At 39.0% G+C, this 13749-nt stretch overlaps 1 protein-coding gene across 1 annotated transcript in view; it reads left to right on the forward strand.

Moving 5' to 3' along the window:
• The window catches only part of KLHL29 (kelch like family member 29), a 358553-nt gene that overhangs the window by 273653 nt on the left and 71151 nt on the right, over positions 1-13749 (forward strand). The window contains exons 6-7 of the mRNA XM_032212530.1: positions 2358-2557; positions 7211-7470. Of these exons, the coding sequence (XP_032068421.1) occupies positions 2358-2557; positions 7211-7470 (460 nt within the window). The remainder of the gene's footprint in view (positions 1-2357; positions 2558-7210; positions 7471-13749) is intronic.

The raw sequence follows: 13749 nt of genomic DNA on the forward strand, positions 1-13749 counted from the left end.
GGAGTTGTCTCAAATATTGGGTTTGTTTTTTTTTAAAAAAAAAAATCTAATAGTGGTAAAAGCTATTCACAGGTTTCTGGATGCATTTACCTTCCTTTGTCTCCAGAGAGAACTGAGTATAATTAATCACTTGCAGAACTATTGATACAATTAACATATATAAACGTTAGCAACTTGTGACAAAAGCATGGACAGAAATACTCTCGCCCAGATTCACATTCTACCTTGCATTTTCTCTGGCTTTTGCAAAAAGTGAGGTTTTTTTCCATCCATGATTTTCCCGTTAAGCAAGTAGAAAAAATGCTGCCTTACCTTAAGAGATTTAACTACTAGCTATTGTCCTTGTTGCTGTTTTCATCAGCATAGATGCAATGGATGATGGAATGAGTAAGCACATCCTCATCAATAACAATGCGGTATTAGTGAGAAAAAGGCACATAGGGAGATGAAAGAGACTTTCGTACAAACTGAAACAACAAAATAATTGAGGCATTTAAGGCAGTTGTGAGCTACGTGCAGTGCCCAAGTGTACCATTCTCTATTTTGTTTTCTGTATAAAACTTACAATATTTCATAGGAAAATTTGTAAACTTTTACCCAGGTAAAATGCAACCGTACTGTAAAGATACCAAAATTGCTGAGGCATACACTATATTCTCAAGTTGAGGTATTAAAAAATTTGGTAGCATCAGAGCAGAGTTGTCTTAAATAGGAATCATAGTAATGGTGCTACAGATCTATTAGTTAAGGCACCAGGCTAAATACCAACCAATTACAAGTTCTAGTCCTGCCTTAGGCATGGAAGCCAGCTAGGTGATTTGGGCCAGCCAAGAGGTGGGTTTCTCCCGGTTCGGCCCAGATCGGGCAAACCGGTAGTGGCGGCAGTGGAAGGCTCCACCCACCCGCCTGAACGAGCTAACCGGTAGCGCCGGGATTTGCAACCCCCCTCTGACCCAGCCATTCTCTCTCACACACGAATTCGCCTCACAGGGTTGTTGTTGTGGGAGAAAATAGGAGGAGGAAGGAATATTAGGTATGTTCGCCGTCTTGAGTTATTTATAAAAATAATAAAGGTGGGATAATAAAATAAATAACGTTGTAATCATTGGGAGATGTGAGAGCTGCTGAAAGCTGATACAAATGTTGGTGTTAATTCCGACACAGGTTTCAATGGCAGAGTACCCGGACTTGAACCCACATTAAAACCAATTAAGGTTTCTGTGAGAAGGTGCTGATGGCGCTAACCATTTAAAAGGCATTTGCTTTCCTACGCTAACAGACTTTCCTCCCCTTTTCTCGATATTACCAAATGCTTTTTATTTTGTTTTGTCTTTCAGGTATAACCCAACTTTAGCATTTTGCAGCAGCTATATCCATGTGCCAGCCGTTAGGAACTGGGCCCTTCCCCCCCCCAACACCCCAACACCCTCCCCGTGTATCTATTTTTTGTCTGATAAGTTCACAAGCACTAATGCACACTTGAAATGCAGGCGCTATTTTGATCACCCAATTGTTCAGCACTTTACGCAGGAAAAAGCAGTAGGCCACAGTCATGAGACTTCGAGAGGATGGCTGCTGGCTGGCTGTGGCAGAGCTGGTCGTTGTTCTACCCCCGTCCCTCCTTTGCTCTAACCATTTTGTCTGTCTATCTCGTCTTGTATTTAGTTTTCAAAGCAATACCATGAGGGGTCTCCTTCCTTCCTCTATTTTTTTTTTAAGCGCCTTAAAGGGAACAATATATTTTTAGGGTCAACCAATGTGTCGATACCAAATGTGCAGATTATTTTCAAATTGCCTGCAGCCTTGAGAATACGAAGAATTTTTAAGCTCCATTTTGCCATTTACTTTCTATTTGGAGATATAATTCCATGTATTTTATGAAGGATGCAGCTCCTGGGAACAAAAAAAAGAGATAAGGTGTTCATTTACAAAGCAGGGTTTATTTTTCTCCTGCTTGGTTTTGTTATTCAATGATGGAGAGATGCGAACTGTAAACATAAAAATGTATTGCTTCCCTTTGAAATTTAATCCTATTCCATATTTTCATTAATGTTGGCTGATTTTGTTCTTAATTTTTGTTCATTTCGTTGGTTTGCGATTTTTTTGCATGAATATGCAGAGTAGCAATAAACTGATTTTTTTTTTTGAGTGTGCAGTTTTTTCTCTTTCAGATCCAGTAATAAAAACCCTTTTGAGTTCATCTGTTCTTTAAGATACAGTATTTTTTTTATTCTTAAACAAAAACAAGAAGAGTCTATGTCAGTGAATTTATAATATGATTTTCTGGGCATCAGTAAGTGACAACCGTTGGGGGAAAGTTAATGTCCTGTAAGAATTTCGTTGTCTGCTGTTGCTAGGTCACCCCGGGACAGTAGCCGAAGCAGCGAGAAGCTGGAGCTGGAATTATCAAATCTCACAGCGGATGTTCTGGAACTGCTGCTGGAATTTGTTTATACAGGTTCCTTAGTAATAGATTCCGCCAACGCCAAAACTCTTCTCGAGGCTGCCAGCAAATTCCAGTTTCATACATTCTGCAAAGTCTGTGTCTCTTTTCTAGGTAAGTATCGATGCAATTTCCTTCTGTTTTGCCTTTCAGCTCCTCTAGGATTATATATATGAACTGTAGCATTTTACATTCTGTAGCTGGCTATCCAAGAAGCATAGAGCTCTAGAATTGCCTTTAGAAATGCCTTCAAATGGAAGGCAAATGGAAACCATTCATATATTCCGGCGAACTTTTTATCTTAATTCAGAATAACTCTGGATTTAAAAAGAGCTTTGAAACTGTGATTACTCACTCCACCCACTTCAACTTTTGGGGGCAAAAAGTTAAAAAAAAGAAAAAAAAAGGACAAACAAAATGGAATCCAACACTCCTCTCACATCCTTTCCCAATTTACTTGCCAAGGTTATGGCAAAGGCAAGAAAGCTTGCTCTTCCTTTGGGGGGCTTTAATCATTTCCCAGTTCTGCCCCACCTACGTATGTGAAATCTCCCCTGCACCCCACCCCGCGTGGGGGGAGCTTTCGCCCTCCCTAGTCTAGGGAGGCTTTCCTGAAGCCTGGGGAGGGCAAAAAACGACCCAACAGCCCATTACATCATTACAGCCACCTTAGTTGCCAAAAGACCAATCTGGAAGTCTCATGAGGTGAGCATTCTTCGGTTTGCTAATGCCCAAATGGGGCTTAAGGCATTTGTGCTTTCTGATTTCATTGCATTTGTTTGGTCCAGATTTTATTCATAGAGTTTAAAGATGGATATCTCATGGTATTTGCCGCCCTAGTGCAGATTTAATAACTGTGCTCCAGCATGTTTTAATAGATTCTATAGATTTTATAATAGCCCACAAATATATCTGTACACATTATCTCTAAAGATTCAGCTATTATAACACAATATATTTATTTCCACTAAATCAATGTGAAACTTTTCTTTTCCAATGCTTAATATTTGAATTCAGTGAACTGTGTTATAGTTATGCAATTGGGAGACTTGGCTGCAAGTTTCATTATATATGAGGAACTTAGAGGCTTGCATTCTCATTTGGAGAATTCATAAAATATAATTGCTTGTTTTGATTTATAGCCCTTGCTGGATTGAGTTGCAGAAACAGGTCGTAGAATATTTGCTCTATGAAAAGTTTAGAGAAAAGCATTTTAGCTGGAGTCATTTTTCATTTTATTATAAGCATTGCATCACTTTAAAGCACTATTTCCAGTGTTCTTCTGAGAGACACTAATGGAAAAACTAGTTAGGTCTCCTCACTATGTTACAGAAGCAAATTGGCTTAGGGATTAATTTTCTATTTGAATTTGTATTCCTCTTCCTCTATTCTTCCATTTTCTTTTAGATGGCTTTAAGTAACCTAAAGATTGAAGAGAATATTTAGAGCAGTTCTCTATTTTCCTTGCTGTCTTGTGGGTGATTTTTAATGTGTTTTTATTATTATTATTTTGGAAATAAAATAAACAGATACACAGGGGGGGAAATGTAATATGATTTCTAAATACAGTGCTTTCCCATGAAAACTTGCAATATTAGACAGCTGAATACAGCACCTCAAGGTTTTGAAGGGGTAAGAAAGAACATGATCTGAATAGGAATCAATGAATGCAGCAGAATTTATAATTCTATCTACTGTCTTCATTGGTGAAGGAGGAAGAAGAATGATGAAATTATATTGCTGCTTGTGGACGATCACAGCTGCAATTATACCTCTGCTTGTCAGCCATTCAGATTGGAGAATCTTGAGTTTCATATCATGTTACGCTACATTTTTATCAAAATGCTCTGAATAAAGCATAGTTGGATGGATTTGCAGGGTGCCATATGTTATAAGCCATGCTTAACAAATCTTTAGAGCTGGATTAGCTCATGATGTTAAGCCATGCCCGAATCCTGACTTGGCACCATGCGCCCTTTCATTTGCATATTTTTGGATTAGTGAAGATGTGGTTTTTGAGATACCTTAATCATGGTTAGCAGATTGTTAGTGAGTGATGAAGTCTCAACCTGTCTATATGTATTCCTTCCACCTGTCTGAACATGATGAAGCATTATATATATTGGCACTAGCATTGGCTGCCATAAAGACTAAAACATTTCAGTTTAAACAACCTGTTAATTTTAAATCCTGGGTGATGGGATTTTTTTAAAATCTATACCTGGACTATCATTAATCAGAATGAACAATGCTGATATAAAGCTTAATCATTAGTAAGCAGACAGGTTAAAGAAATAGTAAAACAAAAGAAACTTAAGAGTGAGTTTTTATATTGTTCTAAAGCCAATGCTTCAGAAATTGGAAGCATTATATGTCCCCTTTATCCTTTGATAGTAAGAATTATTCAAGAGAACTGAGTCCTGTTATTATAAGACTGATAAAGATTTCAAAATAATTTTAACCCTTAAAAATCATTGGCAAACATGAAGACTATTAAGTTACTTTCTAAATGTTATGCCTGAATTACCATCCCAAAAATCTTTGTCAGTGCTGTGTGCACAAAAAGCTTCAAATGAAACTTATTTTGCTAATATGATAGCATAAGTATTAGAGACAAACTAGACAACCCCATGACCTGTTGAGTCACGGCTTCAGATATATTTACTTATCTAAACAGATCAACAGAATGACCACAGCCAGGCCCAAAAAAAAAACCCTAACAAACAGTGGGAATGGTTTCTGACTTCCTTCTCTGTTGATTTTGCCTGTGAGAAGCTGGCAGGGAGGATCCAAAATTATAATCACAGGCTGGCTATGGCAATGTGGCAGTGCTGCGGCAGCCACAAATTTAGCAATGCAACTGGTGTGAAGATCCTTTAAATTTCATTTACACAGGAGTAAAGGGTCACAGATGTGCATGTTCTTTAAGTTAGCAAATATGAGGTACCTTGATTCAGAAATGTTGGAACGCTATGATGCACCATTTGGATTAGTTGAAGGTTACAACTAACAGGAGAATTTTAGTAGTACATGTGTCAAGCAAGACTAGTTCAAAACCTCAAAGTCATCAATGTACATCAGGGGTAGTCAACCTTTTTATACCTACCGCCCACTTTTGTATCTCTGTTAGTAGTAAAATTTTCTAACCGCCCACCGGTTCCACAGTAATGGTGATTTATAAAGTAGGGAAGTAACTCTACTTTATAAAATTTACAAAGCAGAGTTCCAGCAAACCCCTACCACCCATCATGAAAGCTGGAACGCCCACTAGTGGGCGGTAGGGACCAGGTTGACTACCACTGATGTACATTGTACAAAAACATAGTTATTCATTTATTCAGATTTTGTGGCTGATATCCTTAGACACCTTTGCCCAACTGGTTAAGGACCAAGCTTTCTGGAGAACATAGCTGCAGCTGTCAGTCATTTAATCACCTCACCTTGGATACACTTGGTTAGTCTCCTACCAAGTAGTTTTGAGGGCACATTTTACCTTAAATCACAGGAAACTGCATGTTTGGTGATTTCTAATTGACCCAAGGAACTACATAAATAAAGATAAATGTAAAAGTAAATATTTTTGATTTTCCACTGAAAAATGCCTTTCCACTGAAAAATGCCTTTCCACTGAAAAATGCCTTTCCACTGAAAAATGCCTTTCCACTGAAAAATGCCTTTCCACTGAAAAATGCCTTTCTCATGATTCCCCACACACACCATCACCAAATAGGATTTTTTCCCCCCAAATAAAAGTAGATCTTTACCCTGATCAATATAGGATTCAGATTATTTTGACTTCCCTTTGAAATATCTTTACTTTCAAAAAAAATTTCCTCTGGAGTGACACTCTTAAGGCTCCCGGAGGATCTTTTACTAAGAGTTTATTTATCTTAATCTTTTTTGAGGTTTCTTTCTTGAGGATTTACTTATTTTAATCTTTTTCTGAGGATTTACAATTATTTATGCAATTAATTTCAAGAATTGTTTAATCCCAAAATCTTGAGTTTTAATTGGGAAATAACTGCAAAGTCACTACTGCAGTGCAGGCTGGGTAGGTGGAGGAAGTAATATCCTTAACTGCACCAACTTCTCTGATTTCTTGGACCATAATATTTAAGATATGCTGGGCTCATTTTGTATTTATATTATTACCCTTATTCTGCATATTTGTTAGAGGCTGGTATTTATCCTTCATCTCCAATCACCCTTTGAGATTCCAGATGGCATTCAAATGGCATGAGCCATGGTGGCGCAGTGGTTAGAATGCCGTATTGCAGGCTAATTCAGCTCACTGCCAGGAATTCAATCCTCACCCGCTCAAGGTTGACTCAGCCTTCCATCCTTTTGAGGCTGGTAAAATGAAGACCCAGATTGTTGGGGGCAATATGATGACTCTGTAAACTGCTTAGAAAGTGCTGTGAAGCGGTATATAAGTCTAAGTGTTATTGTTATTTATGACAATCAGAACAAGAAATGACAGACAGGCTACATGTATAACAGAGGTGGGTTGCTGCCGGTTCGGCCCAGATCGGCCAAATTGGTAGTAGCGGCGTTGGGAGGCTCCGCCCCGCCCCCCGGACGCTTCTACGCATGCACAGAAGCATTGCATGCCTGAACCAGTAGTAAAGTAATTGGCAACCCACCTCTGATGTACAATGAATAAAAATCATCATCATGGTATACATTTGTGACCTGTAGCATGTAATAATATTGGTCAAGAAAATGGAAGACCTGTCCTATACCTTTTGTTTCTTATGTTCTTTTTAGAAAAACAGTTGACTGCTAGCAATTGCTTAGGAATATTAGCCATGGCTGAAGCAATGCAGTGCAGCGAACTCTACAATATGGCCAAGGCCTACGCCCTGCAGATTTTCCCAGAAGTGGCAAATCAAGAGGAGATACTTAATATCTCAAAGGATGACGTCATTTCCTATATGTCAAATGACAGCCTAAACACAAAAACAGAAGAACTGGTTTACGAAACAATGATAAAGTGGATTAAAAAAGATCCCTCCATCAGAGCACAGGTAAGGATATAGCAGAGTTTATGAGATTCCTGCTCTTCCTTTTATTTTTCAATAAAGTACTTTTACATCAAATGTTGCTTTCTTTTCAAATCTAAAGGTTGCTAGATGAGAGCAAAGAAAAATGCAAATGGGTGTAACAAGTATTCGGTTTCATCATCTGATTGCTGTATATGATTAAAATTGAAGATTCATATTTGTTGCCAGAACAACACAAAAAATAGATGTGCAAATGTCAGTAAATATTTATTAGGGCAATTTTCTTGGGATAGTTCCTTTGCTAGCAGTTGATCTTAATTGAGATAAAAATTCAGATAAAAGGTTATAAATTCTGCCTTGGTTCTGAGAATCCTAATAGTAAAATGTTGTCGTTGGGCTAGAAGAATTACAAGAGCAGCACATAAATTTACTAGTTATCTTAGCTGATTAAGATTTATACTGAACTAACTTCATACATTATCAATCTAAGGTATAAGAATTGACTCAGTGATCAAATAGTCTCTTCATTTGCTTTTCCTATAAGTTCAGCTCAATGAAGTTGTGGCCGAGGTGATATTGTTATTGTGTCTGACATTTATAAGATGTCTCTATGGCATGTTCCATATACATAACTGGTTTGTATTCCTTATTGTCTCATAATATTTCATCAGGGTAAAATTACACTTTTTAGAATTTAGCAAATTTTAACACTTAGAAGCACTATGATAAAGTAGAATCATAGTATTTTGGAATTACAATCAAACTAAGCAAATACTTTATTCCATAGCTTCACCCTATAGATTACGGTGCTCAACCATTCTTACTTCACTCACATAAACAAATATATTTTATAAGTCAGTTTCAAAATTGGTTGTCTATTTAATATGGACAAAGATTTAATATCAGAAGCACAAAAAGAGTTTGCAATAAGTCACCCCTCCCAATGGGGCTTAGTTTCTGCTTATGGGTTTCAGGAGTTTAACAATACAAATATTGTTAAATTAAACTCTCAGGTCAGAAGGAAAGGATTAATTTTGTACAATAATTTAATAGAGTCCAAAACAATGGCGAATCTGGAATAACTGAAATTATTCCAAAGATATTGCAGGGTATTTATATGTTTGGATTTATGCCAGTGTTTTTAAATAAGATTTAACTCTCGACAGGGTGGGAAGTAATTATCTATTTTTGCTGAACAAACATATATGTTTTGTCCAATATCTCCTAAACTTTTTTTTACTCCAGGATTTAATCAAATAATCCCCATAAATACTACGATATCCATTGCAACCAAAACTGGTTTTATAGCCAAACTTTCTTAGAGTGGAGATCAGCAAAATGTAGATGTAGGCTAATTAAAATACCCAAAAGACTTAACAAGGTCATCCCATCATTCAAAATGTTCTGGGCACTGGTATAATATGGAAAGTATACAGGAAGTACATTTGAAATTACTGGCAATCTAAAATAGTCCGATACATTTCAGAAGTTGTTGTACTGCCAAAGGAATACTGAAAGACATTAAATTACGCTCAGTACAAAGGGCAACAGGTCAGAAACCTGGATAAAAAATGGAAAGAGGATGGACCTAAAATGAAGAGTGTCCTGCATGAGGCAAGACTTCAGCACATGGTTAATTTTGCGTCGACAATATTCAAAGAAAGAGTACTGTGCTACCCAACTAGTAGTGTTCTCCTGCCTTAGTAATAATGTGAAACAAATTCTAATCTTGTGTATTATTCTCTGTTTCTGAATGGCCTAAAGGAGACCAGTTCTTGCTTTTGTTTCCACTAATTACTAAATCTCAGGTTTATTAACCTAGATCCATGATGGTGAACCTATGGCACGCGTGCCACAGGTGGCACGTGGAGCCATATTTGCCGGCACGGCATCCCTCAGCTCCGGCATTCATGCATGCGCCGACCAGCTGGTTTTCAGCCTTCCTGAGGGCCGGTGGAGGCCATTTTCGCCTTCCCCAGGCTTCAGAAAAGCCTCAGGAGCCTGGGGAGGGCAAAAAAGAGGCCCAACGGGCCAACCGAAAGTTCATTACCGAACTTTCCGTTGGGCCATTTTTCGCCCTCCCCAGGCTTCAGGAAAGTCTCTGGAGCCTGGGGAGAGTGAAAACTCCCCCCCCACACATGAGGGTGCGGGGGATTTTGCACACAAATGCACAGGTGGGGTCGTGCGGGTGGGTGGGCATGTCTACGCACGCAATAGTGTGCGCGCACACAATTTTGACACACCTTTAGAAAAAGGTTAACCATCACTGACCTAGATTAACATCTCATATTTTGAAGCTGACCTGGATAAAGAAAAATAAGCAGGACTTGGCTATAATCTATGAATCTTGCTTTACATGCTGTGATGGTAAATTGAATGAAAATCCTATCAAAGGTATGTTTCTGGAAAAATGAAAGCAGAAGGTCATAACCAGGGATGAAGCTTTTGTTCATTCTCGGGCTCCGTTGGCGATGGAGCTCACCACTGCTTGTCGTCAAGAAATCATGGTTTATAATTCTGATTAGTTTATTTATTTTGCTCCATGGGCCATTCAGCATCAGTAGCATCTTCTGAACCAAATACTTGGAATAGCAAATATACTGAGGCCAAAAGATATTGCACAGAAAATGTTATTCGTTTTGTACTGCTGCTTTCTCTGCTAATTAAAATTCACACATTTAAGTTGTAAGAGGTGGTTTCATTTTTTCCCCCTTTTGCCATTGCTACTGTTGCTTTTCCTGCTCTCCAATTCCTGCTGTTCAGACAATTTTTCAACACTGGCCGGCATTTTCTTCTCATCATACTTCTCTTCCGACGTGCCTTTTTGGTTTATGGTGCTATTCTATTATTTATTTATTTTTGCCTGGGAGTTTCTCATTTCTTATTTTAAATGTTTATGTATGTTTCTGTGAATATGTTTGCAGTTAAATTATTGCTCAGATACTGATGACTAGTTCTTGTCATATGGTATGCATAAATCAGTTTTCAAGATGATTGCCATTATGACAGGTCGCTTAATGGCTGTTCAAAGTTACCATGGCCTTAGAAAGAGTGATTTAGGGCTCGCAAAGCACTTCTGACTGTTGTGGAACATTGTGCCTCCCCCTCCGCTTGTGATCACATAGCTACATTTTGGAAGCTGGGCAATCTGTTCGCACTTAACAACTTGTTACCAGGAGCCCCATGTGATTACCATTTGCCATCTTCTCTGCTGGCTTCCCCGAAAGCAGTGGTGGTATTCAGCCAGTTCGCACCTATTCGGGAGAACCGGTTTGTAACTTTCTAAGTAGTTCAGAGAACCGATTGTTGGAAGAAATCTCCTTTTGTTTTTTTCCGCTTTACAGGGCTAATCCTGTAAGGAAGGCAGGAAGGAAACATTCAGGTGTTCTTTCTAGCCTAATCTTTATTGACCTGCTTACAGAAACTGCCTCTCCGGTTAACCTTTATTACATTGTAACAGCTAAGGCGAAGCGCCCATTGATCTGAGTGACCTTGAGTTGGCCACGCCCACCCAGTCACATGACCACCGAGCCCCACCTACCCAGATGGTCATTGGGGCAGAGAACCGGTTGTTAAATTATTTCATTCATTCATTCATTTCATTCATTTATTGAATTTCTATGCCGCCCAATCCCGGAGGACTCCGGGCGGCTTTGAATCCCACCACTGCCCGAAAGTCAATGGGGCTGGCTGAAAGAGCGGCCAGCCAAATGGTGCTGAACGTCTCTGCCAGGCTGTGGAAACGGAGCTTGGTTTGTGGAGATCCGAACTCCATTTCTGTAGCCTAGCGGAGGCATTCTCTTCTCCAGATTGCAGATCACAAAGATCTGAGCTTCATTTCTGCAGCCCTTGGGAGGGGCTTCCCACCCCTTCACACACAGAAACAGAGATCAAATCCAGAAGGTCTGATCCAGAAGTCTGATCCATTTGTTCAGCCCTTTAGAGGAATTCCCTCCCGTACAGAGAAAGGAGGGGAACTCCTCCCAGGGGCCTCAGAACCAGAACTCCACACAGCATGGAGTGAGTTGGAGGAGTTCCCTTCTGTGCATGGAGGGGAGCAAAAATACTTCAGCATGCAGCTCTTTTACTCCTTTCACTTAATGACCTTGGAGATTGTTTAGCAACTGCAACTGGGATTGAATCATTGAATGAATCAGTCATTTGTTCAACTGCTTCATTCTATAAGCAAAATTATAGTCCCAATTTTAGCAATAGCGCTTACACTTATATACCGCTTCATAGTGCTTTTACAGCCCTCTCTAAGAGGTTTACAAAGTCATCAAATTGCCCCCAACAACCAGGGTCCCCATTTTACCTACCTCAGAAGGATGGAAGGCTGAGTCAACCTTGAGCCTGGTGAGATTTGAATTGCAGCTAGCAGTTAGCTGAAGTAGCCTGGAGTACTGCATTCTAACCACTGCACCACCTCGGCTCAATTTTGGTTGTAAGTCAAGTACTACCTGTATCTGAAGATAGTCACATAGAAGATTTTTTTTCTCTTAGGATGCTTTCATAAAAATCCTGTTTTATAATTTCATAATGGCATCTTTAGGTTCTGGAACTCAGGAAGAGATTACACTGGGGGCGGTATAGAAAGTCAAGCTCAATAGCCTTGAAAATGTGTGTTTAAAAATAGCTGTAGATATATAAATGGCACTTCCCATGGTCAGGAAATATAATGCAAGATTTTACACCGACTAGACATTAAGTTGTATAAAGAGAGCTGGATGGAGCTGGCTATATTTAGTTTTGGTAAGCTAAAGGATAGTGGGATGATGATATGAAATCTTCTTGAATTACCTGAAGGATGTTAAACAGAAGATTAAAACTTCTTTGTTTATCTCAGAGTGCAGATAAACAGACTAACAGATTAGATTATAGGAGGGCAGATTCCAATTCAGTGTTTTTTGGGGCAGAAATGACCTTTCTAACTGTAGGAGCAGTTGACAGTGGGACCAATTTCCCAGGGAGGTGATGGCCCATTTTCACTAGAAAGGTGTAAGCAGAAGCTAAAACAACCACCTGTCAAAATCCATTAATTTGGATTTTGACATTCAGCAAGGGATTAGGCTCTGTGGTCAGAACAGCTCTTTCAGATGGGATTGACATCAGAATTAATCCTGAAAATGGCTAAGAATAAGCCACAAGTAGCACATTTTAATTAAAATATTAAAAGCCATCATGTAAGAATAATCACAACTATATCAGTAGTACTAGCATTTGTACGTTCAAATGATTTCAACAGAAAGTCACCTCAGATTCCCAAAGTTTGTCTGATCAACTATTTATTTTTTCCTGCTGATAAAAGAACAATGGAAACAATGTTCATTTGATCTCCTTTTGCAGGGAGTTTCAGAGGCTGCAAGCAACCTCTGAGGAGATGTTGCCTTAGTGTCCTTTTCTATCACTCCTAATGATCTCTTGCAGACTAGGATACCTCACCCATAGATCCTAAAACCTGAGCAGATTCAAATGAGAAAATTGTCTGTCTCTTAGTCATACAAGAACTTGTGTGTCTGAAGCAGTACTTTGCATTGTGTTCAAAATCTCTGTGGTAGTTGGGTTTGTAACACGCCTCATTTAACTGGTCCTGGCTTATTTTTGGATGCAACATTCTGTAGCAGCTGAAGTTTCTAAATATTTTTCAAAGGCAACCTGATGTAGAACTCATTAAAATAGTCCAAACAAATTATAATTAATGCATACATCAAACCTGGCATCTCTAGAATTGTACACAGTTGGCCCATCAACCTTAGCTGTGCAAATATTCATTTACTCATTTCAGCATTGACATTGTGCCAAATGCAACCAATCAGAGGTCATGATGACCAAGGAATAGCCACAGAGTTTACAGGATGTCTTTCTATTGAGCTGAGGTTTTAATTTCTAGTCTCAGTTTGCCTTTAAGAACCTGAGTTTTGTTTGGGATTAAGCTTTAATTTATTTACCCTCATTACCCTATTGACAACATAAAGTGGTGACTTTACAACTTGAATCATTTATTTGGATTTAAATGGAGAAGGAGAGGTAGAGTTGTGTTCATCAGCGTAAGAGCCATGGTGGTGCAGTGGTTAGAATGCAGTTCTGCAAGCTACTTCTGCTGACTACCAGCTGCCAGCAATTTGGCAGTTCAAATCTCACCAGGTTCAAGGTTGACTCAGCCTTCCATCCTTCTGAGGTGGGTAAAATGAGGACCCAGATTGTTGGGAGCAATAGGCTGACTCTGTAAACCACTTAGAGAGGGTCGTAAAGCACTGTGAAACAGTATGGAAGTCTTAAGTGCTATTACTATAGTTGGTGATG

Source organism: Thamnophis elegans, chromosome 3, assembly GCF_009769535.1.
Source record: "Thamnophis elegans isolate rThaEle1 chromosome 3, rThaEle1.pri, whole genome shotgun sequence".
Taxonomy (NCBI): domain Eukaryota; kingdom Metazoa; phylum Chordata; class Lepidosauria; order Squamata; family Colubridae; genus Thamnophis; species Thamnophis elegans.